At 64.4% G+C, this 26260-nt stretch overlaps 4 protein-coding genes and 1 long non-coding RNA gene across 5 annotated transcripts; 2 read left to right on the top strand and 3 right to left on the bottom strand.

Moving 5' to 3' along the window:
* Window positions 1-257: 257 nt before the first annotated feature.
* On the bottom strand, window positions 258-5976 carry LMBR1L (limb development membrane protein 1 like). The gene is made up of 17 exons (XM_086870310.1): window positions 5734-5976; window positions 4171-4255; window positions 3829-3865; window positions 3538-3677; window positions 3339-3442; window positions 3144-3270; window positions 2967-3035; window positions 2746-2810; window positions 2534-2609; window positions 2339-2422; window positions 2071-2147; window positions 1914-1991; window positions 1748-1821; window positions 1541-1631; window positions 1252-1318; window positions 1000-1161; window positions 258-919 (listed from the first exon to the last, which is right to left on the bottom strand). Exons 1-17 carry the CDS (start codon window positions 5803-5805, stop codon window positions 861-863), a joined length of 1467 nt encoding a protein of 488 aa, XP_086726436.1. The 5' UTR covers window positions 5806-5976; the 3' UTR covers window positions 258-860.
* Window positions 5977-6559: 583 nt separating this feature from the next.
* On the bottom strand, window positions 6560-10756 carry LOC111943761 (tubulin alpha-1B chain). The gene is made up of 4 exons (XM_086870321.1): window positions 10547-10756; window positions 8749-8971; window positions 8514-8662; window positions 6560-7727 (listed from the first exon to the last, which is right to left on the bottom strand). Exons 1-4 carry the CDS (start codon window positions 10547-10549, stop codon window positions 6747-6749), a joined length of 1356 nt encoding a protein of 451 aa, XP_086726447.1. The 5' UTR covers window positions 10550-10756; the 3' UTR covers window positions 6560-6746.
* Window positions 10757-11434: 678 nt separating this feature from the next.
* Window positions 11435-15594, top strand: LOC147647921 (uncharacterized). The gene is made up of 2 exons (XR_015281283.1): window positions 11435-12871; window positions 13348-15594. It is a non-coding gene; the product is annotated as an uncharacterized LOC147647921 (long non-coding RNA).
* On the bottom strand, window positions 13913-17774 carry LOC111944621 (tubulin alpha-1A chain). The gene is made up of 4 exons (XM_086870322.1): window positions 17642-17774; window positions 15910-16132; window positions 15675-15823; window positions 13913-15069 (listed from the first exon to the last, which is right to left on the bottom strand). The coding sequence occupies exons 1-4, from the start codon at window positions 17642-17644 to the stop codon at window positions 14089-14091; spliced, it is 1356 nt and encodes a 451-aa protein (XP_086726448.1). The 5' UTR covers window positions 17645-17774; the 3' UTR covers window positions 13913-14088.
* Window positions 17775-22322: 4548 nt separating this feature from the next.
* Window positions 22323-26139, top strand: LOC111940573 (tubulin alpha-1C chain). Its single transcript, XM_086870324.1, has 4 exons — window positions 22323-22491; window positions 23790-24012; window positions 24099-24247; window positions 25110-26139. The coding sequence occupies exons 1-4, from the start codon at window positions 22489-22491 to the stop codon at window positions 26082-26084; spliced, it is 1350 nt and encodes a 449-aa protein (XP_086726450.1). The 5' UTR covers window positions 22323-22488; the 3' UTR covers window positions 26085-26139.
* Window positions 26140-26260: the final 121 nt, after the last annotated feature.

Genomic DNA, 26260 nt, shown 5'->3' with positions numbered 1-26260 from the left:
GCCCATACCCCGAAGCCTCCCGGAGCCCCCCAACATCCCCGGGGTCCCCCAGCCCAGGCAGCGGGCAGGGAGCTGCCCTCGCCTGTGGCCCTTTCTGGAAGAAGCTCGTTAACCCCAGCCAGGAAGAGGGTTAATTATGGCCCCATATGGGCCATAAAGAGGGGCAGGACTGTGACCCCCCCCCCAAAGCAGGGACACCCCACCCCTGCCCCCTTCCTACTTGGCCCTGCCCTCGGGATGAATAAACCCCCCAGTACTTTTATATAAAAAACAGTCACTATTTATTTCTCCAAAGAAGTTCCATGGTAACAGAGACCTGACATACTCATCACATCAAGCTGCCGGAGAGGGGGGGCTTGCCTCCTGCACCCCAGGCCCCCCTATTAGGGACCCCAAAGGCCTCAGGGTGGGCAGGGGACAACCAGTGCCCCCCTGCAGCCCCAGAGTGACACAGGGGTGGAGTGTGGAGTGACTCTGGGCAAGGGAGCACGGGACCCCCTCCCATAGTGTCAGGACAATGGGGTGACATTTAAAACTCAACCAGACCCCAGGGAGCAGCTGGGGGGGGTCAGGGGGGGTCTGGCCATCCTTGCACGAGGTATGTAAACAGGGGGTGGGGGCTGCAGCCAGCACAGCCTCGGGGGGACCCCGCACCCCTTGGGGGTTTGTGGCTCAAAGCCAAGGCTCAGTAGCACAACACGCTGAGACAGAGCAGGGGGGGACACCCCCAAAGGTGTCTCGGCTTTCCCTGAGGGGCTCTGATGTTCCTGAGGCATCAGGAGCTGTCAGGACCAGCTCTGTGGCTGGCAGCCACCCTGCGGGCCACCACAGTGGGGAGGACACGTGCCTGTCCCCCAGCCCTAGCAGGGCTTGCTGCGGCTCCGGCAGCGCGTCACGGGCAGCGGCAGCTTGTGCAGACCTGGATACAGGGAGAGTGTGAGAGCCAGGCTGGGGACAGGGACACCCCAGCTCCCCGTGTCCTCACGTCCCTGTCCTCACCAAAGGCACGGATGAGCTCGGCCTGCACGGCCCAGGAGACCCTTTTCACCAGGCACAGCGTGGTGAGCCCAGCAAAGCCCATGTTGTAGAGGAAGACGATGTAGAAATTCCCCAACCAGTTGAAGCGGCCAAAATCCCCCAGGAGGTCAAAACGGGTGATCCCTGCACAGGGGTGGGGTACACTGGTCAGGGCACCCCAATCCTGGGGACACATCCATCCAGGTGTCACCCTGACCCCTCTGGGAGGCTCACCCAGCGTCCTGGAGAAGACGGGCAGCGCTGAGCTGAGCACCAGCAAGGACACACAGTTCCCGATGATCTGGGGAGGAGGAGGAGGTTTGGGGGGCAGTGCTGCTGCAGGGAACCCCCAGGCTGGGGAAGGGGCTTTCCAAATGCCAGGGAAGCACTGGGGGGTCCTGCCCTGCAGCGAGGCACTGTCCTCCCACGTGGGGACAGCACAAGCAGTGCACAGGGACCTGCTGGGGGGAACGGGGTCTTGCACCCCCCCAGGAGCCCCCCAGCCCCGTCCTGCTGCTCCCACCTTGGTGAGGGGGGTGTCCTGCCGCTCCGGCAGCAGGCGAGTGAACAGGGGCGAGCTGTAGAAGCCCACAACAGAGGAGACCATTAGGTAGCTGCAAGGAGTGTTAAGGAGGAAAACAGGATGGGATGGCGCTGGGAACGGTGCTGGGGACACAGGGGACATCACCGGGGACATCACCGGGGACACAAGTGCCCGCCTGAAGGATACAAAATGAGGACAACCTGCAGTGCAGCTCCAAAGGAACCGAAGATGGAGAAGGAAACCTGTCCCAGGGACGCGTCCTGCAGGAGGAGAAGGGAGCAGGCTGCGGAGGAATGGCCCCAGAGCAGCGAGGGACACGGCCCTGAGCTGTGCCATCCCCCAGCCCGGGTACCTGGATGCCCCGTGGCATTGCGGCATCATCCAGCAGCAGCTCCAGGACATGGAAGCAGACAATGAGCACAGAGATGCCCTGGGAGGAGCAGGGAGGGAGTGAGGACAGTGGTGAGGATGGGGACAACCCCCAGCTCCCCTGGGAGCCCAGCACTCACCGTCAGTGCCAGGAGGCCCAGCATGGCCAGGGGGTAGCCCAGGTTCCTCTGCCAGGGCGATGCTCGGTGCCGCAGCTCTGTGGGGAGGATGTGCTGAGGTGAGAGGGGAGCACAGCTCCCACCCCAGGGCAGGAGACTGAGGGGACCCCAAGGTGCCAGGATGCCCCCACCCTCCCTCCACAGAGCATGGGCTGCCAGGGACCAGTGCTCCCAGTGCCAAGCTGGAGGAAACCCAGTGCCCCGGCCTTCCCCCCACCAGGCTCCTCACCCAGCTTCCTCCTCTTGCTCCGGATGGCAAAGAATTGCTCCCGCAGCATCTCCATGTCCAGATTCAGCCAGCAGGAAGCGTTGCCTGCCAGGGGGGAAACACAAGAGGCTCAGGAGGGATGAGAGCTCCTGTGTGGTAGGGTAGAGGGGTCCCAAATCCACCCTATGCTCCCCTTTCCCAACCAGCAGCACCCACCAGAGTGGATCCTGTGGGACACAGCGGCTTCTTCAAACCTTGTGCAGCTCAGCTGCTCATCCAGGTCTTCCAGGAGCTGGGGGTGGATGAGGAGCCTGTGAGTGGCTGCTGGGCTGCATGAAAGGCTCCCCATGCCCGAGGTGGGAGACCAGGCAGCCCTGGGGGCAGTCACCCCCAAAGCTGGGACGGAGGGACTGGGGGGGACCCCTTACCCGGGGTTTCACCAGCAGCTTCCCAGTGACAGTGAACATGGTGGAGAGGCCAAAGGGGGTGCACACTGTGATGAGAGGAGAGGCTGAACAGGAGGTGCCCTGCCATCCTACCCCTCCCCACACCCCCAGAGGGATCCTGGAGGCTTCAGCCATGAAGCACAGCCCCTCCAGACCCCATCTGTAATGGAGCACCACCAGAGCCTCATGGGAACACAACTTACACAGCAGAAGCAGGACGCCGAAAAGCGAGATGCAGGAGTAGAGGTAGGGCAGATAATATTCCCAGAGATCTGCGGAGACAGCGGGATCAGGCCAGCGGCACCAGAGATCCCCAGTTCCATTCAGTGCCAGGGTCTGATCCTGGAGCAGGGAGAGCCCAGAGGAGCCCCAGCACCCACCATAGAGTGACTGGCGACTGGCAGCATTGTTGCCCACGATGGCAGAGGCCACCCAGACCATGCCCAGCACCAGCAGTGTCAGCAGCAGCAGCACCACCGACGTCTCGTACACCCTGGCCATGATGCCCTGCAGGAGCTGGGTTAGAGGGGAGTCACAGAGTGGGGGACAGGGGGGACATGTGCAGGATCACCCACCTTCTTGGATCCTGCAAACCCCTCTGACTCGGTGAAGAAGTAGGCAAAGGGCATGAGGAAGACCAGGGACATATTGGAGAAGAGGAAGACCAAATTCCAGAGGCCTGGAAGAGGAGGAACAGCATGGGGTGAGCTCCCAGGCAGGGCAAGGCTGATCCACAGATTTTGGGGACACCCCAGGGTGATCCCGTGCACCCACCATGAATGAGGGACCCGTTCAGCCACTGGATGTAGTAGTTCTGGGGGAAGGAGAGCAGCACCTCGTTGCTGATGATGGAGAAGGGCAGGAGGAGAACGGCACCCAGTGCCACAGCCAGGGTGAAGGTACAGAGCCCCAACCTGCCAGAGGGACAAGCACCACCACAAGGTCAGGGTTCCCCTGGGTGTCACAGCCTGGCTCTGTCCCCCAGCGTCACCAGCACCCACAGGACACTGTGTCCTGGCTGAGGAAGAGGCCGAGTATCAGGGAACGGGACAAGCAGGAACTTACGCAATCCTGTTGACAGCAGCATCCTCGTCATCGTGAACTGCAGGGACAAAATCCCAAACCAAAGGGCTGGGGGAGGTAGGGCTGCCCAGAGCATCGCTCCCTGCCCCCTGCCCAAGTCCTCCCCACTCCAAATGCTGCAGAAATCCTCCCCAGGGATTTGGGCTTTGCTCCCACCTAGGGCAGCTGGTGGGTGCCTGGCAGCAATTGGTGTCACAGCAACCAGGCTGTGGCAGGACCGGGGCTCCTGGGGGAAGCCGAAAGGAATGGAGGAACAGGAAGAACCCTCTGGAGGCTGAATGTGGCTGTCAAGGGCTGCCTGGCTCTGGCAGCTCCCATTCTTACCTGCTGTGAAATCTGTGTGCTTCTTAAAGTGGGTTATGATGAAGTGGCAGAGGATGTAGAGGCTGGCGAAGAGCAGGGCACAGATCTGCAGGCAGAGGAGTGTGGGCATGCCCTGAGGGCAGCACTCCTACCCCAGGTGATGCTGCCAGCCCTGGGGCTTGTCAGCTCCACCCTATTTGTTTTTCCACTCCTAGCCCTGGTTACACCCCACTCGTGTGCTCAGACCTATCTGTTCCATGGGGGCTGCACACAGGGTTCACACATGGGTGCCCTGGCACAGCACCCAGGCCACAGGGCTGAGAGCCCACCCAGAAGGTCTGGATCAGCCTGTGCTGGTAAAGCCCGTGGGACATCCCTGAAGTGCCCGATCCCACAGCCCTGGCCTTGCTGGCACCCAGCAGAGCCACGGGAACGGGCTCGAATCAGGCGCCAAGGACATCTGCGATGTCCCTCCCGCCCCCGCTGGAACGCCGAGGTCAAGCCAGAGCAGGCGATGTTCAGGGAACACGGCGACCTTTCATCCCACCGAGTACGCGTCAGGATGAGGAAAGGTCGCCTGAATCCTCCACCTTGGCACAGGTGCGGTGGGGAGCAGCTGTGGCACCTCCCTTCTGCCGAACTGGGGGTGCTCTCACCCTGGCTGAGGGTCCCCAGGATCTGCCAGCGCAGTGGGAGCCCCCAGAGCTGCTCCAGCTCGGGATTCCCAGAAGTGCAGGTCCTTCTGCTCCTGCTCCCTCCCAGTGAAGGGTTTCAGGCCGCAGGTTCCCTCCTGCCAGGGCCTGTGCCCCACAGACCAATGCTCTGCCTGATGTGGGGACCCCCAACCCCTCCTGCACTCAGTGAAGTCAGGCCAAGTAAGTTTTGTGCTGCCTGTGCTAAGCCAGGGGCTCCTGGCTGAGATGCAGCTCCCTGGGTTGGAGGTCTGGGGGGCTTCAGGGCAGAGGTGCCAGGCTCTGGCCACCAGGACCTTCCTGTGGGCACCAAACGTGGCTGTGGCCAGGAGCCCCAGCACTGCTGCTCACAGCCCACTTGGCTGCCCTGCACGCAGCATCCCCAAGGCCCTTAGGTCCTGCCAGGACCAGGATATCCAGGTTATCCCCATCCCTGAGCCTGTGGGAACAGAGAGCAGACCCAGCTGGTTCTCTCTGGTACCCGAGCTTTAGGGGGCTCTGTAGGATCCCTTCTCCCTGACACCGAGCTGCTGGCCTGGGGACAAGGACAGAGCCAGGATCCCGACGTGGGGCTTGCCCGGCTCCGACACCACCACAGCCCAGCACTCCCAGCCCTCCCAGCACGACGGGACCGCAGCTGGGGCTGCTGGAGCGGGCAGAGGGGTCCCGGCAGGAGCTCAGCAGGGTCCAGCCCCGAGACCCCGCTATCTGCTGGGCACACGCAGCCTCGGCGGCTCTGGGCCCGATAAACACGGGGTGTGGAGCACGGCCACAGCCGTAGAGCTGCCACCGGGGATCCCGACGGTCCCATGGAGGGCCCTCCCACCTCTCCCCGCCACACCGGGACCCCTCCCCCGCCCGCCGCCCCTCACCGCGGCCCCTGGGCACTCACGATGCACTCGCGGACCCGCTCGTGGAAGATCTGCTCCCGCATGGCCAGCGCGTCCTGCTCCACAGGGGCCATACCGCGGCCAGCATGGCAGAGCCGAGCGGGGCTGCTGCGGCCAGGGCCAGGACAGCAAAGCCGGTACGGCCACCCCGGCCCAGCCTCTCCGGTACCGCCGGTACCGCCGCTCTGAGCCCGCCGGGTCCAGCCCGGCTCCGCCGATCTGGCCCCGCCCCTCCCGTGGCCCCGCCCCCCGCGTCCGGTCCCCGCTACAGAGTATCCGGGCTGAACGGGCCCGCGAGGCCCCGCCCCCTGCCGCCCATTGGCTCCTGGGCTGAATGAGGCGAAGCTCATTGGCCGGAGCGCGGCGGGGCGCGCGCTGATAGGCGGAGCCCGCCCGGCGCTCCCACGGGGCCGCAGCCCCAGCGCAGCCCCCCGGAATTGGGAGCAGGGATGGGGCTAATCCCGGGACACGGCTAATCCCGGCCGCGTTAATCCCGGAGAGCCGCGGGGGGGGGCAGGGCTGGGCTCCCGAGCGCTGGGGGCACCGGGCAGGGCACGGCCCCCCTGGGGGATCACAGACAGCTCATGAAGGAGTGCAGCAGTACCCAGGGTGAGGCCACACCCTGTGCAACCCAGGGATGTGGGGGCTTCACCCCCCCCCCGGCTCACAGAGCAGGGAAGGGCTGGCCAGCTCGGGTAGCAGCAGTACCGTGCCAGCTGCCTCACTGGGCACAGACAATAGGGACAGTCTGTTCCCATGGGATGGGGCCAGCCGGCCCGGGCGAGAGCAGGCGCTGACACAGAGGGTTTGTATCCGACACAGTGTAGCTTCTCTTAAAGCCTTTTATTCACAGACACGGTACAGATAATGGTAAAACTGCATGATCACATCCAAGAGGGCAGCACAGCCCTGGGCAAGCCCACAGGGCCAATACCCCTCGCACTGCACAAGGAAGCTCAAGTGTTTGAAGTAGACATTTCGTGGACATGCGACAGTGACAGAGGGAACCCAGCGTTTAGTATTCCTCCCCTTCTTCCTCTCCCTCTCCTTCCACAGAATCCACCCCAACCTCCTCATAATCCTTCTCCAGGGCAGCCATATCCTCACGGGCCTCCGAGAACTCCCCTTCCTCCATGCCCTCCCCCACGTACCAGTGCACGAACGCCCGCTTGGCGTACATCAGGTCAAACTTGTGGTCCAGGCGGGCCCAGGCCTCGGCGATGGCCGTGGTGTTGCTCAGCATGCACACGGCGCGCTGCACCTTGGCCAGGTCGCCCCCGGGCACCACCGTGGGGGGCTGGTAGTTGATGCCCACCTTGAAACCGGTGGGGCACCAGTCCACAAACTGGATGCTACGCTTGGTTTTGATGGTGGCGATGGCGGCGTTGACATCCTTGGGCACCACGTCCCCGCGGTACAGCAGGCAGCACGCCATGTACTTGCCGTGCCGTGGGTCACACTTCACCATCTGGTTGGCCGGCTCGAAGCAGGCGTTGGTGATCTCGGCCACCGAGAGCTGCTCGTGATAAGCCTTCTCAGCAGAGATGACCGGGGCATAGGTGGCCAGAGGGAAGTGGATGCGGGGATAGGGCACCAGGTTGGTCTGGAATTCTGTCAGGTCGACATTCAGGGCTCCGTCAAAGCGCAGAGAGGCCGTGATGGAGGACACGATCTGGCTGATGAGGCGGTTCAGGTTGGTGTAGGTGGGCCGCTCGATGTCCAGGTTGCGGCGACAGATGTCGTAGATGGCCTCGTTGTCCACCATGAAGGCACAGTCGGAGTGCTCCAGGGTGGTGTGGGTGGTGAGGATGGAGTTGTAGGGCTCCACCACGGCCGTGGACACCTGCGGGGCCGGGTAGATGGAGAACTCCAGCTTGGACTTCTTGCCGTAGTCGACAGACAGCCGCTCCATGAGCAGGGAGGTGAAGCCAGAGCCGGTGCCACCACCAAAGCTGTGGAACACCAGGAAGCCCTGCAGCCCTGTGCACTGGTCAGCCTGCAAGGCAGGAATAGGAAAACAAGACCAAACTGTCAGTAACTCTGAGCTTCAGCTGCTACAGACTTGCCCAGGAAGGCAAATATTTCCCCCAAGGATCTCAGAATTTTGGGGCACCTCTGCCAGCTCTACTTGCAGCCACACTACGCTGTCATTCAGCATGACCTCAGGAAAAGGGACCCCTTCCTGCCCCCTCCCTTCAGCTGCTTCCTCCCACGACCCTGTAAATCTGCTTGAGGGAAGGGAGAATCCGCTCTGCCCCAGCAAGAGTTAAACACTTGGCACAGCTGCTCATAAGCAGTTGGTCAAGCAGGATCAGAGTCCAGATCAAGGAGAAACCTCACATGACCCTAAAAAAGGGATGAAATAAGGTTTTCCCAGGGACAGAAATGACACAGAATCCCACAAGCCCCATTGCATCCCTGGCAACATGCCATGCTCAGAATGCACATCCTGGCCTGGTGGGGTTGCAGAGCCCTGAGTAAATGAATTCAGGTCAAGGGGAGGGGAAGGGGCTGATCCTGATCACTTAAGAGAATCCAAACCCCATAGGGAGCCAGGATGTGCTGTAGGCTGACAGATGATCTCATCCAGATCATGGAGGCACAACAGGGGTCATGCAGGTCCCACCTGGAAGGCAGGAGGTCCCTCCTGGGACAGCCCCACCCTCTGGCCCAAAGTGCTGATGGACTGAGAAGGACCTGCTCAGGGACACCTGGAGCTTCCCAGTGTCCCCACATCCCCCGCAGGGATGGAGCCACCCCAGAGACCCCACAGGACACTCACCAGCTTGCGGATGCGGTCAAGGACCAGGTCGATGATCTCCTTCCCGATGGTGTAGTGCCCGCGGGCGTAGTTGTTGGCCGCATCCTCCTTGCCCGTGATCAGCTGCTCGGGGTGGAAGAGCTGCCGGTACGTCCCCGTGCGCACCTCGTCTGCGGGGACAGCCCCGGGCCCCGTTAGCAGCCAGCGCCCGCCGCCAGCGCCCGCCCCGCCGCCCGGCCCCCGCCCGCCCGCTCACCGATCACCGTGGGCTCCAGGTCCACGAACACGGCCCGGGGCACGTGCTTGCCGGCGCCCGTCTCGCTGAAGAACGTGTTGAAGGAGTCGTCCCCCCCGCCGATGGTCTTGTCGCTGGGCATCTGCCCGTCGGGCTGGATGCCGTGCTCCAGGCAGTACAGCTCCCAGCACGCATTGCCGATCTGCACGCCCGCTTGGCCCACGTGGATGGAGATGCACTCGCGCTGCGGGGGACACGGCTCTGGCTCACCCCTTTTGTCCCTTTTTGTCCCACCCCAGCACCTACTGGGCTGGGTCCCTCCCCACAGCTGGATCCCCAGATCCTGCCCAGGTGTACCCACTGTGCTCAGCTTTGGTGTTCCCATCCTGCTCTCCCTCCCCAGGGGCTGAGACCCTGCACCAGATGGTGCCCTTCATCCTGCACACCCCACTGAGCCAGGAATTGGGGTTCCCCTGGGTTATTGCTGGTTCCCACTACTCCCAGTCCCCTCCATCCCTGGCTCCAGTGTGGTCAAGGACACTTAAGCCCCCTCTGCAGCTGGCTGCCCATTACCCTCTTTCCCAGTTAAGGGACATCCTGATATCCCGGAGAACATCCCTTTTCTCCAGTGCACTGTGCTCAGCTCCAAGGGTCTCATCCTGCCCCTCCCAGGAGCTGCGACCCTTTCCTCTGGGATATCACAGGGGCTTAATCTCAGCACCCCCAAACCCCAGCTGTGCCCTAGTGCTGCCCCAATGAGTGGCTGGGCTTTCCTAAGTGCCCGCAGGATCCGAGGAGGGAGGTGTGGAGTGACATCCGTGTTTGGGAACAGACTCCAGCCACCTGTGGGCAGCGCTCTGGGGGTCCTGCCACCCCGCAGCTGCCACCATCTGCTCCCAAATGGCGCCCAGGGAGGACATTTTACAGCCCGGCAGCCTGGGCAGGGCGAGGTCGGGAGGAGGAGGAGGAGGAAGAGGAAGCTGAGCGCAGGCCGAGACTGCACCAGCTGAGCCGAAACCGCGGGGCTGGGCCGATGGCGTCACCGCCGGGGGGTCGCGCACATTCCCGGCCGCTCCCTGCCCCGCGCCACCTGCTCCGCGCGTTCCTCTCCCCCGGCCCGGGGGGGGCACCGGGGCTTGGCGGAGCCCTGGAGCCGAGAGCGGCCCGCATGACCCCCGCGGGAACCATGGAGCGGGACCAGCCTGGCGGGCTCCAGTGGGCGCAGAAAACCTCGGAACCTCGTGTTCCAGGGAGGGGTGAGGTTTGGGGGGGTCCAGGGCTGGATTGGGGGGGCCCAGGACTGGGTTTAGGGGGGGGAAGGGTGAGTGTGCGGGAGGGGCGGGGCTATGCCCCCGGCGAGGGGCGGGGCTGTGCCCCCGCCGCGCGCCTTCCCGCGCGCGGGAACGGTAACGGTCGGGCTGACCCCGCCCCCACCGGTGGGCTACCAGAGACCACGTGCGACCACCCCAAGAGTGCTGTGACCCCCTCCCCCGCTTCCCCAGGGGTGCTCCCCTTAGCAAGGACCTCACCCTCCGCCCCTGCCCAACATCCCCAGCCCCCGCTTCACCCACCCGCGGCTCCTTCCGTACCCCCCATCCCCTCCCAACTTTCCGACTTGGCTCCCCCCACCCTTATACCCCTCAGCCCTATTTCCCGCCCCCCCCCCCGAAGTCTCCCGCCCGCTACTCCTTCCCCCTCCTCTCCTAACGCACCCATTCTCCCCCAATCTGCCGTACCCCCCAGATCCCGGCCTTCTCCTCCTGTACCCCGGCACGCCGCGGGCCCAGCCCCCCCCGTTTCTCCAGCCCGCTCCCCTCACCATGACTGCGGCTTGGTTACTCGTCCCGACAAGCAAGGAATCGACGCAAGTACCAACTACCGCCGCCCCCGGGCGTCCCCCTATATACCGGCCCGGGGGGCGGGCCGAGCGCCCCCGCCCCGCGCTCCTATTGGTCACAGCGCCCGTCCATCAGCGCCCTCCCACCGCTGATTGGCTGAGCCGCGTGGTGCGCTCCGCCTTCTCCGCCCTCCGCGCTGCGGGGCTGGGGGTGGGGGAGGGACAGGGACCCTCCTGCCGCGGGGTGCAGCCCCCTTCACCCCCCCACCCCCGCCTTGCGAAGGGTCCCCCGTACGGGGAGTGCGGGGTACGGGGGGGATCTGACCTTCCTGTGGTCCTCTGCCCTCCCAGTAATGTGTTTGTCGCGTAGGATGGGGGCGGGGGGGCACAGCCGTTCCCGCCCCCCCCCCCGCACCGCCCCTCCCGCCCGGTGCGGCTCCGCTGCGGAGGAAAACTGCGACATGGGGGGGGCAGCACGTGCTGCCGCGCCCGGTGGCGTCCCCCCCCCGCCCCCGTCCCCAGGTTGTTAATCGGCTTCTCCGGACGGACCCCCCCCGCCCCATCTGCACCGCTCGGTCCCCCCGCCCCGGCTTATTCGCACCCCGGGGGTCCCTCCCAGACCATCTGCAGGCTGCGCAGCCCCTTCCCCCTCCCAGCACCCCCCGAGTCCATCTGCACCCCTGGATCCCACTGTGATGGGGGGCTCCGGGTTCCCCCCGCGGGGTTCGCGCTCCGGTGGGGGGACCCCGCTTTTCAGGGTGGGGTTTGTCTCAGCCATGCCCGCAGCACGGAGGGACCACCGTGAGGGCCATAAAAGCAGGGGGCGTGCTGGGGTCCCACTGTGCCCCTCAAGGTGGAGCGGCTCCCTGCCCGGCTGTGAGGCCACGGAGAGCACCGGGGGGAGCCAAGCGGGGCGGGGAGGGGGGAGAACCATCCCCAGCCCCCATCTAATCCCCGCAGCTATTTGCACCCAATAATCCGCCTTCCTGTTTTGCCAAGAGCTTTGCGGAAAACCCAGCGGCCCCTTCGGCAGCACACGCCGCCAGGAGCCCCCCGCATCCCCTCCCGCCGCACCGGAGCCGCCGCGCTCCGGGGTCCCCGCGCCACCGGAGCCGCCGCGCTCCGGGGTCCCCGCGCCACCGGAGCCCAGCCCGGGCTGGCGCGGCTGCATCGGCCGCACTGCAGCGCTGACGTGGCTCTCGCCATTTCCCTCGCATGGCCGCTCCGGCCCCGCCGATCCCACGGGGAAGGAAAAGGCTGTTCCCTCTCCTGCTGGAGCTGCCCGCTCCAGGATCCCACCCCGCTCTCAGTCTGGGGGTCCCGGATGGCACTCGGGGCTCAGCTCGGTTCGGTGTTGGCTGCTGGTCCTGGCAGAGCTGCTGCCGGTTGTGTTTGTTGGTGTTTATGGAATGGGTGTTCCGGGAGGGGGGTCCTTACACCCCCTCAGATTCCCCGCACCTCACGTCACCTCTGGAATGGAGTTACAAATGATGTTGTGACAGTGTTTTGGGTCGCTCGAATCACCGGCAAAAGCAGGTTTAATGGCAGAGTGAAAGTGCAACAAAATCCACTTCCCTCTATGACTCGGTAGTGAAACCCGACAGAGGAAAATGGGGCTAAAATTTAAAATCGATCGGTATAAAACTGAACTTGGCCAAAAATCACCTAAGGGGAGGCTGGGGATGGGAAAAGAACAACAAGGATAAAATGGAATTGTGGATACTAAATGAAAAAAACAAGCAGGGAACAGAGCCCGTGTGAAACTGAGTCACACAGGCTTCTCACTCTGGCCTGGGAAAGCATGAGAAAGAATCCAAACAATCCGTGGTAAAGGATAACATGGAATAATAATTGAGGTCCTTCCTCTGAGTCAGAAGTGGCAGAGTGGACCCCCTGCCCCATTGTCAAACTGAGCCCTGGGCTTGACCAGCAGTTTGAGCCTGAAGGTTTAAGAGCACTGAATCCAGAGCTTAATTTAAATAATTTACCCACAGATTCATATAGAATTTACTACAGGCACAATAGTAACACACAGCTCTATTTTATTTATTAATCTAAAGTGCCTAACAACCTGAGAGCAACATTCCTAACACATTTGCTATAGAATATTTACCCTTAACACATACCTGAAGAGCGTGTGTGAGCACCTGTGAAAAATCCACCTTGAGTTCAGTATTGACATCAATGCCTTTGTGTCTTCTCAACAGGCCAAGAGTTGAGCCCGCAGTTCTGGGGGATCAGCCCAAGCTCTGTTGTTCATCTTCCAAGAATCCCAAATTCATGTGTTCACTGCCTGCTGTGGTCCAGGTGAGTTCAGGGGGTCTCACTCAGGACCTGCTGGTTATAACATTGCAAGTGTTGGCATTTTAGTCACCCTCATTTTCTATCCTGGCCACAATTTGGATCTTCCTTTGAAAGATCAATAACAAATATGTTGTGGCATATGGGCTGCTCCTTAAAAATCAAGGAGTTGGTTTGGCAGCACAAGCTCCTGGGAGCTGACAGTGTGGCTGATAAGCTCAGGGGGTTTGGCCCAGGTACTGCTCATCAAGGCCCAGCCTGATCTCACAGTGCAGAAGGGGGAGGGGTGCACCACACAAATGAGGGTCCCAGGGGCCCCCCCAGCTGCAGCACCTGCTCGAGTTTCACTCTGCGTTCAACTTCCCCTTCATTATTTATCTGTGTGTGGAGCCGTGAGGGGCAGGGTGAAAGGACAGCGCAGGGAGGGCAATGAGGCTCCCCTCGTTCAGGGGGCTGCTACTACATTTCTCCTTCCCCCCCAGTGGCTGGAACCAGCGGGGACCTCATCCCTGGAAGAGCCAGAGGAACTTAAGGACACATTGTGGTTGTTGTTGGGGTAAGCTCATGTATCCCCAGACACGGAGCTGGGTGAAGGGAACCCTCTCATCCCCAACACTCCCAGCTGTGGTGGGCAGAGCACCCCCTCCCCATCCCCAGGGCAATGCAGCCCCTCTCCCCTGCCCAGGAAGAGGAGATAGAGGTGCCAAAGACTTCTGCCAGACAAGGAGGCTTCAGGGATCTCCAGCCCACCCAGAGGAGTTAAGGCCCCCAGTGTGCTCATGTGGTGACTAACCACATGACTTGACTCCTGGTGCTAAGAGAGGGTGCAACCCTCTCCCCTTCCCCAGCCCTTGGGGTGGGGGCACAGCAGCAAGGCCAGCAGGATGAGGATGGGCTTGGGAGGGTCTGCGGGGTGCTGAGCTCACCACAACCCCCAGCACAGGCTCAGGAACAGGGTAGAGACCCTGGGTACAGGCAGAGACTGCAGGGCTGTGTCATGTGCTGGTGGGGACATTGCCACAGGGAGTGAAGACACCAGAGGCAGGGTAAGACAGGGAATGCTTTTTATTCAGACCCACAGGAGAGGACGGGTGAGTCCGTCACACACTTTCCATTGAAGCACAAACCATTGACAGGACAGACTGCGGTGCACACACTGCTACAGACCCCGCGGGGTCATCAACTAGTTTATGTTCCCTGTTCAAGCAGCACCCTTGAGAGTTTTAGTATTCCTCCCCTTCCTCCTCTCCCTCTCCTTCCACAGAATCCACCCCAACCTCCTCATAATCCTTCTCCAGGGCAGCCATATCCTCACGGGCCTCCGAGAACTCCCCTTCCTCCATGCCCTCCCCCACGTACCAGTGCACGAACGCCCGCTTGGCGTACATCAGGTCAAACTTGTGGTCCAGGCGGGCCCAGGCCTCGGCGATGGCCGTGGTGTTGCTCAGCATGCACACGGCGCGCTGCACCTTGGCCAGGTCGCCCCCGGGCACCACCGTGGGGGGCTGGTAGTTGATGCCCACCTTGAAACCGGTGGGGCACCAGTCCACAAACTGGATGGTGCGCTTGGTCTTGATGGTGGCGATGGCGGCGTTGACATCCTTGGGCACCACGTCCCCGCGGTACAGCAGGCAGCACGCCATGTACTTGCCGTGCCGTGGGTCACACTTCACCATCTGGTTGGCCGGCTCGAAGCAGGCGTTGGTGATCTCGGCCACCGAGAGCTGCTCGTGATAAGCCTTCTCAGCAGAGATGACCGGGGCATAGGTGGCCAGAGGGAAGTGGATGCGGGGATAGGGCACCAGGTTGGTCTGGAATTCTGTCAGGTCGACATTCAGGGCTCCGTCAAAGCGCAGAGAGGCCGTGATGGAGGACACGATCTGGCCTATCAACCTGTTGAGGTTGGTGTAGGTGGGCCGCTCGATGTCCAGGTTGCGGCGACAGATGTCGTAGATGGCCTCGTTGTCCACCATGAAGGCACAGTCGGAGTGCTCCAGGGTGGTGTGGGTGGTGAGGATGGAGTTGTAGGGCTCCACCACGGCCGTGGACACCTGCGGGGCCGGGTAGATGGAGAACTCCAGCTTGGACTTCTTGCCGTAGTCGACAGACAGCCGCTCCATGAGCAGGGAGGTGAAGCCAGAGCCGGTGCCACCACCAAAGCTGTGGAACACCAGGAAGCCCTGCAGCCCTGTGCACTGGTCAGCCTGCAAGGAGAGACAGGATGGGGATGCATGTTTACTCCAGGCAGCAGAAGTTACTCCTTCCTCTCTGTGGCCTCACAGGGACATTTGGGGGCTTTCCAGCAGCAGAGCCAGAGTCAGCGGGGAGGACAGGGTGGCACGGAGTCCATCTGTTACCCACTGACTCACGGTGAATCACCCAGGGAAGCCGCTTGGCCGCTGGGGTGAGACAGGGGTCAGGGGCACCTTGAAGTGCGGAATTGCTACCGGCTCAGCAGCCGAGTGGGGACAAGTTTGACCACCGGGGACTGTCACGGCCACATGACTCTGGGAGGGACCGGCTCAGGGCTGCCCGTCCCCAGCGCACGCAGCTGGGCTCGGCCACGTCAGGAGCCAAGTGGGAACAAAGAGGGAATTGCCGAGCTCAGCACCGGGGGCTGCGGCGCTGTGGAGCAGCTCCAGCTCCAGCTGCGCCGCGTCCCGCTGTCGGCCAATGGCAGCCACTGCACAACAGGATTAACATTAATTAATAAATTAAATCTAAACCCAGCCCAGCGAGTCTGGAGTGGAGAGCGAGACAGAATGGAGGCTTTGTCCTCGCTCGCCACCTGCACCCCCCGTGCCCCTACCAGCTTGCGGATGCGGTCAAGGACCAGGTCGATGATCTCCTTCCCGATGGTGTAGTGCCCGCGGGCGTAGTTGTTGGCCGCATCCTCCTTGCCCGTGATCAGCTGCTCGGGGTGGAAGAGCTGCCGGTACGTCCCCGTGCGCACCTCGTCTGCGGGGACAGCCCCGGGCCCCGTTAGCAGCCAGCGCCCGCCGCCAGCGCCCGCCCCGCCGCCCGGCCCCCGCCCGCCCGCTCACCGATCACCGTGGGCTCCAGGTCCACGAACACGGCCCGGGGCACGTGCTTGCCGGCGCCCGTCTCGCTGAAGAACGTGTTGAAGGAGTCGTCCCCCCCGCCGATGGTCTTGTCGCTGGGCATCTGCCCGTCGGGCTGGATGCCGTGCTCCAGGCAGTACAGCTCCCAGCACGCATTGCCGATCTGCACGCCCGCTTGGCCCACGTGGATGGAGATGCACTCGCGCTGCGGGGGACACGGCTCTGGCTCACCCCTTTTGTCCCCCTCCCCAGATCTGGCACCCGCCCATCGCTGTCTGGGCTGTCACCGGGTTGGGATGGGCCCCTCCCCAGGGGCTGGATGGGGCCAGATCCTGGCCGGACACAGCCATTGTTCGTGGTCTGGAGGTGCAACCAGAACAGAGGGTCCCATCCTGTCATGCGCCCATCACCTCTGGCACCCTGTCTGTGGGGGATGGGGAGCTCTGCACTTGTGGCTCATCCTGCCCTGAGGGACTGGGACTGTGCCCATGGTGAGCCAGGGAGCCCCGGGGGTGTCCTGCCCCACCCTGCCCTGGTGAGACCCAACAAAGCCCCAGCGTGGCTCAGCAGCGGCGACTCCTCCTGCCCAGCCGGGTCCCAGTCGGAGCAAAGCCACACCCAGTGCTGGACTGGGGGGACCCCATCCTGCCGTGCTTCGATCTCTGGTGCGGGATGGGGTGCTCAGAGCTGGGGGGGGGGCATTCCCCCCTGCCCACCCCTCACCGGGGACTCTTTCTGCCTCTTTAAACCGGGGCCACACCCAGCGCAGGCTGAGGGCTCAGCACCGGGGTGGGGGGAAAGCGGGGTCTGTCCTGCCCGGTTTAACGGGAGCCACGCCCAGGGACGGACGGTGGCTCGGTACCGAAAGATGGGGGTTCTGATCCTGCCCCTTTTCAACCGGTGCCACGCCCAGTACGGGCTTAGCTCCGGGAAACCATCCTGCCCGGTTTAATGGGAGCCGAATCTGGTTCAGGCTCGGGATTCGGTCCCGGGGAGCCATCCTGGGCTTAACCTGGGTTAAAGCTCACTGGTTTAACCGTAGCCACTCCCGATAGAAGCTCAGTACTGCGTCTCGGGGTCCCATCCTGCCCTGTTTAACGGGAGCCACGCCCGGGGCAGGCTCGGGGCTCGGTCCCGGGGGTCCCATCTTGCCCGGTTTAATGGGAACCACGCCCGGTGCGGTACCGTGGATCAGCGCCAGGGATCCATCCTGTCCGGTTTAACGGGAGCCACACCCTATGGAAGCTTAGCACTAAGTCCTGGGGGTCCCATCCTGTCCGGTTTAACGGGAGCCACGCCCGCTGCGGGCTCGGGGGTCGGTCCCGGGGGAGGCAGAAAGACCCTTCCAGACCCATTTAACAGGAGGTACACTCGGGGCTGGGTCCCGGGAGACACATTTTACTCGGGGTAACGGGAGCCACGCCCGGTGCGGGAGGAGCCCCGGCGCCGAAGGCTCATCCCGGGAGGGCGGGGGGACGGCGACAAGCCCTTGGGAATGGAGTTCAGGGGGGTTGGAGACCAGAGACAACATCGAGACGGGGCCCGGGATGGGGGGAAGAAAACGGGAGATCAAGATGGGAGGGTGGGGACTGAGATCGGGGAAAGCACGGGCCCGGGGATGGGAGGGATGGGGCCGGCGGGAGCGGGGGACAAGGGAATAGGGATTGTGGGAATAGGGATAAGGGAGGTCCCGACCCCCTCCGCAACCCCTCACCATGGCGGCGGTCGGTCCGGGGCGGTCTCACAGCCCGACGCTGAGGCGGTCGATGTAAGAGGCGCGGCGGAGCGCGGGGCTCGGTGCGGGGCTTTATAGCGGCTGCGGGGCGGGGCGAAGCGGGGCGGGCGGCGGGGCCGGGGGGGCGGCGGGGCCGGCGGCGGCCGCGGCCATTGGTGGCTCGGAATGAGGTAATGCCCCCCCGCAGCCTCAGACAAAGGCCGGGCGGTGCGGGAGGGGGGGCCCGGGGGGCTGCGGCGGCCACGGCCCGGCCCCGCCGCTGGCTCCCGCCCGCCGCCGGAGGGGCCCCGGCTGTGTCCTTGGCACCGTCCCTGCCACGCCCCGGTCCCCGGTCTTGGCTGAGCCAGCGGTCACGCTCGGGTCCCCATCCCACGGTCCCCATCCCACCTCGGCCCCCTTCCCCCGCCGTTCTTCCCGATCCAGTTCTCTCACTGCTCGGAATGGGTCTCTTGGTTCCGGGGCTCCCGTTACACGGGGTAGGACCGTGCCCTGGTCCCCATCCCCGGCGATGCAGCCCTCCCCCTCGTCTGGCCACTGCCCGAGCTCCCGGTTATTCTCGGGCACACCCTGGTTCCCGTCTCCAGCCATCCCCTTGTTCCCATCCCTTGTCACACTCTGGTCCCCATTCCCAGCCAGCCACGCCCTGGTCCCCATCCTCAGGGACACTGTTCTCATCCTTGGCCAAGCTCCTGTCCCCATCCCCGGGGACACTGTCCCCATCCCTGGCCATGCCACAGTGCCCTGGTTCTCAGCCACGTCCCTGCCATGGCCCTGTGCCTGTCCCGGCCCTTTCCCGGCCGTGCCCAGCCCTTCCAGTGCCTCTTTGTCTGCTCGGGCAATGGGAACCGGCGCTGCGGGGCCCAGCCGGGGGGACAAAGAGCCATCCCCCCGGGCAGCTGGGGACGAGCAGGACCGGGGGTGAGGGACAGCGGGAGGACACAGGGGACAAAAGCTCGCAGGGCAGATTTGGGCTGGGGGTTTGGACCGAGCAGCAGCTGCTGTGCGGCAGCTGGTGGTTGGGACACAGCTGGGACACTGGGACACGCATCCCCTGGCCGTCCCTCCATCTGCTGCAGCCTCTGCACAGCCCCCCCCGAGCCACCAGCCCCACAGCCCGGGGGGGTTCCCGCTCCTGGGGGGGGGGGTTCCCCCTCCCGTTCGTTCTTGCAAAGCCCACAGAGGCTGGGGTTGTCTCCCCAACCCAGGAGGTGCTGGGGGCCTCTGTCGCTGCAGAGGAGTGACCCCACACCACAGGCATGGCCCCAGCTGCTGCAGGTGGAGCTGCCAGAATGTCCCCTCTGCTGAGAAATCCTTTTTTTTTCCCCCCTGGTGTTTCCCACGTTATGCAGATTTCTGGGCAGATCCAAGGTTCTCATGCCCCTCCTGCCAAACCACCCCCACCACCATCCCCATGTCCCTGCTGTCAGCCCCGTGTCCCCACCACCAGCCCCCTGCCCTGCTGGTGCCCTGTTTTTGGGGTGCTGCTGCCACTGCAGAGCTGCAGACAAAGAGGGGATGGGATTTGAGCATCGCCCACCAGAACAAAGGACCAGGTGGCGCTGGCTTTGTTAAATAGAGAAAAAATCAGGAGATTTGGCTCCCATCACGCTGTTCCCCATGGCAAATGACTGTTTTGGGGCACCCTGACCCCAAAGCAGCTCAGCCCCCAGCCCTGACCCCACTGTAGGTCCATCCCTGCATGGGAAATGCTTCCTGCCTTTGTCCCCCGACAGTCCCAAGTGCTCAGCACCAGCGTGGAGCCTGTCAGGGTGTCCCCATTGTGTCCCCAAGGCCAGGGGTTTTGGGGGCTCGCAGCAGCCCCCGGACTTGGGGACCACTCTCCAAGCTAAGGAGGGTCCCCACCCATCCTATTGCCTGAGCTGTGAGCAGGAGGTGCTTCATAGGGCAGGGGGTGGCTCAGCCCCAGTGGGTGATGTGGGGTGCAGGGTGAGGGGCTCTGGGTGCTGCAGTCCCACTGGTGCCCCCCAGCCCCCTCCCATCTCCTTGGGTATGGACAACCACACGTCCTGCACCGACTGCTGCCAGGCAACTGGTGGGGTTGCTAGGAGACCGGCTGCTAGGAGACAGGCTGGGACCCCCCCTTGCATCCCCATTTCCCCATTTCTGGGGCCCTGTGGGCAGGGAATGCCGGGTTCCCTCCACTGCCTGGCATTGTTGTTATGGTGGGGGCACCATCCCCGGGACCCTCACTGCCTCACCCCACTATCCTGTGGGGTCCCAGTCCTTGGGACCCGCAGTGCCTGACCCCAAGGGTGGGGCACCATCCGCAGGACCCCCAGTGCCCGATCACTCTGCTGTGCCAAGGGGGGAACATACAGACCCTGGGGTCCCCCAGTGCCCACCCTACTGCACCCTGCCTTGGCATTCACCAGCCCTGCAGCCCCCCAATACCCAGCCCTGGTGAGTGCTGGCTCGGGGGGGTCTGGCACAGCTCCCAGCCTCCCCACCTCCCCTGCTTCCCATTCGGCTGTGCTGTGTTGACTGTTGGTAGCAACGCGGCAGCTCCTGGTGACGGTTGCTGTCCTCCCTCTGCCATGCCCATCCCTCTGGTGCCACTGCGTGTGACAGACCCTGGACCCCCCCGGGGTCCCCCCTGTCTGCACAGAGTCCCCATGGCTGCCCCTACCCGGGCTGGGCTACTCGGGGGCTCCCAGAGCTGGGATCTCATCCTGCGTGGGCTGGTTTCCTGGCTGCTGGACTCCTGCCCGTGGCACAGCCGAGATTCCCAGACTCCCCCAGTTTGGGCCCTTCCCAGGAATCTCAAACTGGTGACCTCGAACCCCACGACTGGGACACGCCATCCCCAGGGATCGAGGGGTCTCAGCCCCATCAGGGCTCAGGGCTGACATCCCAGACAGAGGCGGCCGCTATTTTTAGCCTGTTTTCCCTCAGAACCCAGCTCTGTCTGTCTGTCTGTCCATCCGCCGCCACCATCGATGTGACAGGTTCATTCAGATGGAGAGACAGGGCAGCTCGGGGGGGGCCGCTCCTCTCCGGGGTGCCGCATGAGGCCGTGGTGTGGTGGAGGGTCCCCGCCGCCCCCCGGCTGGCCCAGGGTGGCACTGGGGGGCTGGACCCGCCGAGGGGTGGCACCCACGCTGCCCGCGCCCCCTCCCCACCCGAGGGGCAGAGGGAAAACCCAGCGCCAGTGCTGGGGACAGCGGGTGACCGCATTCCCCGGGGGAGGAAGCAGGGAGGTGTCCCCGGTGTTCCCGCAGCCTGCGTGTCCCGATGCCCCCTCCCGCCACCCCGCAGCCCTTCCCGCCCCCTCCCGGCTCTGTGGGAGCCACAACGAAAGGGAGACCCGGCCCCGGGAACGGGGGGGCACGGTGGGGGGCAGGGGAAGGCGCGGGGGGGCAGCCGTGGGGTGCGGGGGGCTGCGGGCTCGCTGCCTGTGGGGAGGGGGCTGCGGCACCGCCTGCGTGCGGGGCGGTTCCGCAATGCGGCAAAGCCGGGAATAAAGGAGCGGGGCGGCGGAGGGGTGGGAGAGACCCTGCTGTCGGAGGGGTCCGCCCTCCGCCCGGCCCCCCTAAAGCATCCCGTGAACCCCAGCAGCGCCCCGGGACCGGCGCGGTGGGGTCTCGGAGGGCTCCGGTGGCATCGGGGGCTCAAGAGTGGCTGTTGCTGGGACAACGACCCCAAGGGCCTGGGCGTGTGCCAGCACCGAGGATGTGCCCGGGGAGTGGGGAGACACCGGGGTGATCAGGGAGGGGAGGGACACTGAGGTACCGAGGGTGTGAGGGGACACTGGGGATGCTCAGTGAGAAGGGAGGATGCTGAGGGAGCTCCGGGGCTGGGGAGACGCTGAGGTGTCCAGGCTGTGAGGGGATATGCGGGTGCCCGGAGAGTGTGGGGCCTGTAATTCTGTCTCGGGGCCGACCCCAATGTCCCTGTGCTGTCCCAAACCCCTCTCTGGCCTATGGAACGCGACTCCCACCCGCTTCAAACCAGCCCAGGGCTGGGACAGGGCACTGCACCCCGGGGGTGGGCGTGGGCTGCTCCCCCGGCCCCGTCCGTCCTGCCCCACAGGAACTGCCCCACGTGGGCTCCCCGGGGAGCAGCCCCGGGGCTGGCACGGAGCAGGGCGGCGGCGGGCACAGGAGCCGGCGAGACGGGAGCCCGCGGGGCTTCCCACGGGAACGGGACCGGAATGGGGACGGGGGCGCGGAGAGGGATTACCGGAGCGCCGAGGCCTCCAGCCCAGGCGGGGCCGGGGCGCTCCCTGGGCAGGTGCAGCACCTGAGGCTGCGTCCGGAGGCTTCAAGGACCCATCCTGCCGCCGACTGAGCCCCCCGCCCCAATTCCGCAAAGCCCCCCGCCTCTAATGCCTCCCGTACAGCCTCCCTAAAGGCCCCTCACAGCAATGTTGCCCCGGCCCCGCTGCCCCGAATACCTTCCGACCCTTCTGACCCCCCAATCCCCCCCTGTCTGCCCGCCCAGGCCCCCCCCAAACCCTCGGGACCCCCGACCCTCCGCCCATCTATCCCCGCCTCTTTCCCCGCCCGTGGCCACGCCCATTTCCACACGAGACCCCGCCCCCGTCCCGCCCCCGCCCACCACATTCCGCTCTGCTGACGTCACCGCCCACCCACCCTGGCCATGTTTCGAACCGGCCAATCAGAATCGAGGCGGGACGGGAGGGCGTGTTCAGAGCGCTGCGTGCCCGGATGGGCGGAGCAAACCCCATCTGACCCCGCCCCCTCCCCGCCCCAAGCCCCGCCCCCCGGGTATATCTCGGGGCCCCTACGGGGCGACCCCTGCCTCCCTCCTCGACGGCTTCGTAACGCTTCGGACAGCGAGCGGCCATGGTGAGGAGTGGGGGCGTGGGGGGTTCATGGGGGGGCACCGCGTGGGGGGGACCCCCAGGGTGTGCGGGACCCCCAGAGCAGAGCGGGGGATGAGGGGCGGGTGCGTGCCGGCTCCCCCCCTTTTCCCCCCCGGGTCCCCAGCAGCACGTGGGGCTGAGCTCGGGAGGGTTTGGGGGCTCCTCTCGAGTTCCGGACGCTGCCGAGTTCTTGCTCGTCCCGGGCAGGAGCTGAGGTGGGGGTGAGTCTGTGTCCCGGAACCGGGAACTTCCCCAGCCGGGGGTCGCAGCCCGGGGGGCTTCCACCCTTGGACTGTGCCGATTCCTCCCGGGCTCCCTGCCAAGTGCGTGGTACCGAGTGGCACCGCGTGTCCCGGGTCCCACGCAGGTACTAAACACGTTCCCGCAGCACCCCTCGGGAGAGGAACCGGCCGCGAAGGGGTTTGGGGACACCGGGGGCTCCCCCCGTGCCACCCTCTCCCGGTTTTCTTGGCCGGGACACGCGTGGCAGTGAGTCACGGCAAAGTTCACATCTCCCATGCTCTCAGCGTGGCCCGGGCACGGCCGGGAGCGGCTGCCACGGGGAAAGTCCTCCCGGTCACCGGAGTTTGCTCAAGTCCCGGGTGGGGCTGGCTGCCAGCCGGGCGCCCATACCGCGGCTCAGGGAGCGGGACAGGCCGCGGTTGTGCAAGGGCTGCTGCAGGAGAGAGCGGATCCACATTCCGGGAGCTCCAAGGCTGCTCCCGAAGCGGGAAGTGTTGAGCAGCCCGCAGGGGACGGGGCTGAAGTGTCCCTGTCGCTGTGTGAGCCGTGCGTGGAGGGGACTGGGAATGGTGGGGACCGGGAATAACCCCGGGGAACCCCAATTCTCGGCTCACGGGAAGGGGCGGTGCAGTGTCCCATCTCCCGGGGGGCCAGGATGGGACCCCCAGAGCTGAGCACCCGCTGTGTCCCTGGTACCCTTTGGGCTGTGCGCTCTGGTAACCCCAGTCTGGCGAGGGTCCATCCGCACCTCTCTCCTCAGCTCCCAGGTGTCTCCAGCCGAGTTTGGGGTGCTGCTGGGTGGTTTGGGGGTGCTGAGCCTGTGCCCACCGCGTTATCGCTCCATCCCTCAGTGGGCAGGGTCCCACATCCCGATGGGGAGGGACAGGATGGGACCCCTAGAACTGAGCACTCCCCGCAATCGGTCTGGGCAGAACCGGGACCCATCCAGCCGTGGGGAGGGGTCCTTCCCAACCTGATGGATGCTGGGGTGGGACAAAAAGGGACAAAAGGGGTGAGCCAGAGCCGTGTCCCCCGCAGCGCGAGTGCATCTCCATCCACGTGGGCCAAGCGGGCGTGCAGATCGGCAATGCGTGCTGGGAGCTGTACTGCCTGGAGCACGGCATCCAGCCCGACGGGCAGATGCCCAGCGACAAGACCATCGGCGGGGGGGACGACTCCTTCAACACGTTCTTCAGCGAGACGGGCGCCGGCAAGCACGTGCCCCGGGCCGTGTTCGTGGACCTGGAGCCCACGGTGATCGGTGAGCGGGCGGGCGGGGGCCGGGCGGCGGGGCGGGCGCTGGCGGCGGGCGCTGGCTGCTAACGGGGCCCGGGGCTGTCCCCGCAGACGAGGTGCGCACGGGGACGTACCGGCAGCTCTTCCACCCCGAGCAGCTGATCACGGGCAAGGAGGATGCGGCCAACAACTACGCCCGCGGGCACTACACCATCGGGAAGGAGATCATCGACCTGGTCCTTGACCGCATCCGCAAGCTGGTGAGTGTCCTGTGGGGTCTCTGGGGTGGCTCCATCCCTGCGGGGGATGTGGGGACACTGGGAAGCTCCAGGTGTCCCTGAGCAGGTCGTTCTCAGTCCATCAGCACTTTGGGCCAGAGGGTGGGGCTGTCCCAGGAGGGAACTGCTGCCCCTATCCTAGCCTAGTGCTAAGCTTTGCGAAGTGGAGGAGGGTGGGAAGCCCCATGGCCAGGGCAGGGGGGCCAGGACAGATGCTTTGGGTGCTGGTGCAGCACTGGTTTGACTGGTGTGGCTGCCCAAGCTCTTTGAACCTCTGGTTCTCACGCTGGGGCTGGCGCCGGGGTGGCCGGACCTGCTGCGCCACCGGCTCTGCTCGGGGAGCTCCTGGCACATCAAAGGCTGAGCTGGCTGCCTGTGGGCTCTTGTGGGATAAGCTCCTGCTGCACCCCCTTGGAAAAAGAGGGGGTGAAGCTGTGGTTGATTTATTCCAGAGCCTGCTGGCTGTCTCCCAAGAGCTGGGGTATCCAATGTCAGTGTCCAGCACGTAAGGTCAGGGCCACCTTGTCCGCCACTCTGGTGGTTCCTGCTGTGGTGCTGGAACACCCTAATAATGTCCTCACATGGCCACAGAAGGACCACAGAGAGGAGCAACTTTGCTGCCTGGAACAGACATGCTCCTCCTTGTCTCTGCTGAGTGTCCCCAAATCCCTGCAGGAAGGGGTTCCCTTTCCTGGACCTGCTCATACTGAGTGACAGGGCCTGAGATCCTGGGACAAACATTTGCCATCCTGTGAGGAATATTTGCCTTCCTGGGCAAGTCTGTAGCAGCTGAAGCTCAGAGTTACTGACAGTTTGGTCTTGTTTTCCTATTCCTGCCTTGCAGGCTGACCAGTGCACAGGGCTGCAGGGCTTCCTGGTGTTCCACAGCTTTGGTGGTGGCACCGGCTCTGGCTTCACCTCCCTGCTCATGGAGCGGCTGTCTGTCGACTACGGCAAGAAGTCCAAGCTGGAGTTCTCCATCTACCCGGCCCCGCAGGTGTCCACGGCCGTGGTGGAGCCCTACAACTCCATCCTCACCACCCACACCACCCTGGAGCACTCCGACTGTGCCTTCATGGTGGACAACGAGGCCATCTACGACATCTGTCGCCGCAACCTGGACATCGAGCGGCCCACCTACACCAACCTGAACCGCCTCATCAGCCAGATCGTGTCCTCCATCACGGCCTCTCTGCGCTTTGACGGAGCCCTGAATGTCGACCTGACAGAATTCCAGACCAACCTGGTGCCCTATCCCCGCATCCACTTCCCTCTGGCCACCTACGCCCCGGTCATCTCTGCTGAGAAGGCTTATCACGAGCAGCTGACGGTGGCCGAGATCACCAACGCCTGCTTCGAGCCGGCCAACCAGATGGTGAAGTGTGACCCACGGCACGGCAAGTACATGGCGTGCTGCCTGCTGTACCGCGGGGACGTGGTGCCCAAGGATGTCAACGCCGCCATCGCCACCATCAAGACCAAGCGTAGCATCCAGTTTGTGGACTGGTGCCCCACCGGTTTCAAGGTGGGCATCAACTACCAGCCCCCCACGGTGGTGCCCGGGGGCGACCTGGCCAAGGTGCAGCGCGCCGTGTGCATGCTGAGCAACACCACGGCCATCGCCGAGGCCTGGGCCCGCCTGGACCACAAGTTTGACCTGATGTACGCCAAGCGGGCGTTCGTGCACTGGTACGTGGGGGAGGGCATGGAGGAAGGGGAGTTCTCGGAGGCCCGTGAGGATATGGCTGCCCTGGAGAAGGATTATGAGGAGGTTGGGGCTGACAGCTTGGAGGGCGATGAGGAAGGGGAGGAATACTAGTGCCTTGTGTCTGGTGCTACACTGTGGTGCTGTTCATTAAAATGCCTCTTTCCGATGTTGCCTCGTTCATTGTGCTGGGACAATCCGGCTTGTGGTGACCTGGGGGGACGTCCCAGGGGAGAGGGGGGAGGCCTCAGCTGGGCTGGCTGCCCGGCCCTGCTGCCAGCTGGCACTGA

This window comes from Cyanistes caeruleus, chromosome 32 (genome assembly GCF_971803275.1).
Source record: "Cyanistes caeruleus chromosome 32, bCyaCae1.hap1.1, whole genome shotgun sequence".
NCBI lineage: Eukaryota > Metazoa > Chordata > Aves > Passeriformes > Paridae > Cyanistes > Cyanistes caeruleus.
Note: the sequence above shows the minus strand (reverse complement) of the source record. Positions and strands in the feature narration are given on the sequence as shown.

Bases quoted from the DNA above. Each gene is read 5' to 3' on its own strand.
- LMBR1L (XM_086870310.1), bottom strand. From the start codon at position 5,805: ATGGCCCCTGTGGAGCAGGACGCGCTGGCCATGCGGGAGCAGATCTTC. The intron at 3,036-3,143 runs GTGGGTGCTGGG...CTGTCTCCGCAG, and splicing joins CAGTCGCCAGTCACTCTATG to ATCTCTGGGAATATTATCTG. The intron at 1,632-1,747 runs GTATCCTTCAGG...CACTCCTTGCAG, and splicing joins CTGCAGGTTGTCCTCATTTT to CTACCTAATGGTCTCCTCTG.
- LOC111943761 (XM_086870321.1), bottom strand. The intron at 8,663-8,748 runs GTGAGCGGGCGG...CTGTCCCCGCAG, and splicing joins CCTGGAGCCCACGGTGATCG to ACGAGGTGCGCACGGGGACG. The intron at 7,728-8,513 runs GTGAGTGTCCTG...CCTGCCTTGCAG, and splicing joins TTGACCGCATCCGCAAGCTG to GCTGACCAGTGCACAGGGCT.
- LOC111944621 (XM_086870322.1), bottom strand. The intron at 15,824-15,909 runs GTGAGCGGGCGG...CTGTCCCCGCAG, and splicing joins CCTGGAGCCCACGGTGATCG to ACGAGGTGCGCACGGGGACG. The intron at 15,070-15,674 runs GTAGGGGCACGG...CTCTCCTTGCAG, and splicing joins TTGACCGCATCCGCAAGCTG to GCTGACCAGTGCACAGGGCT.
- LOC111940573 (XM_086870324.1), top strand. The intron at 24,013-24,098 runs GTGAGCGGGCGG...CTGTCCCCGCAG, and splicing joins CCTGGAGCCCACGGTGATCG to ACGAGGTGCGCACGGGGACG. The intron at 24,248-25,109 runs GTGAGTGTCCTG...CCTGCCTTGCAG, and splicing joins TTGACCGCATCCGCAAGCTG to GCTGACCAGTGCACAGGGCT.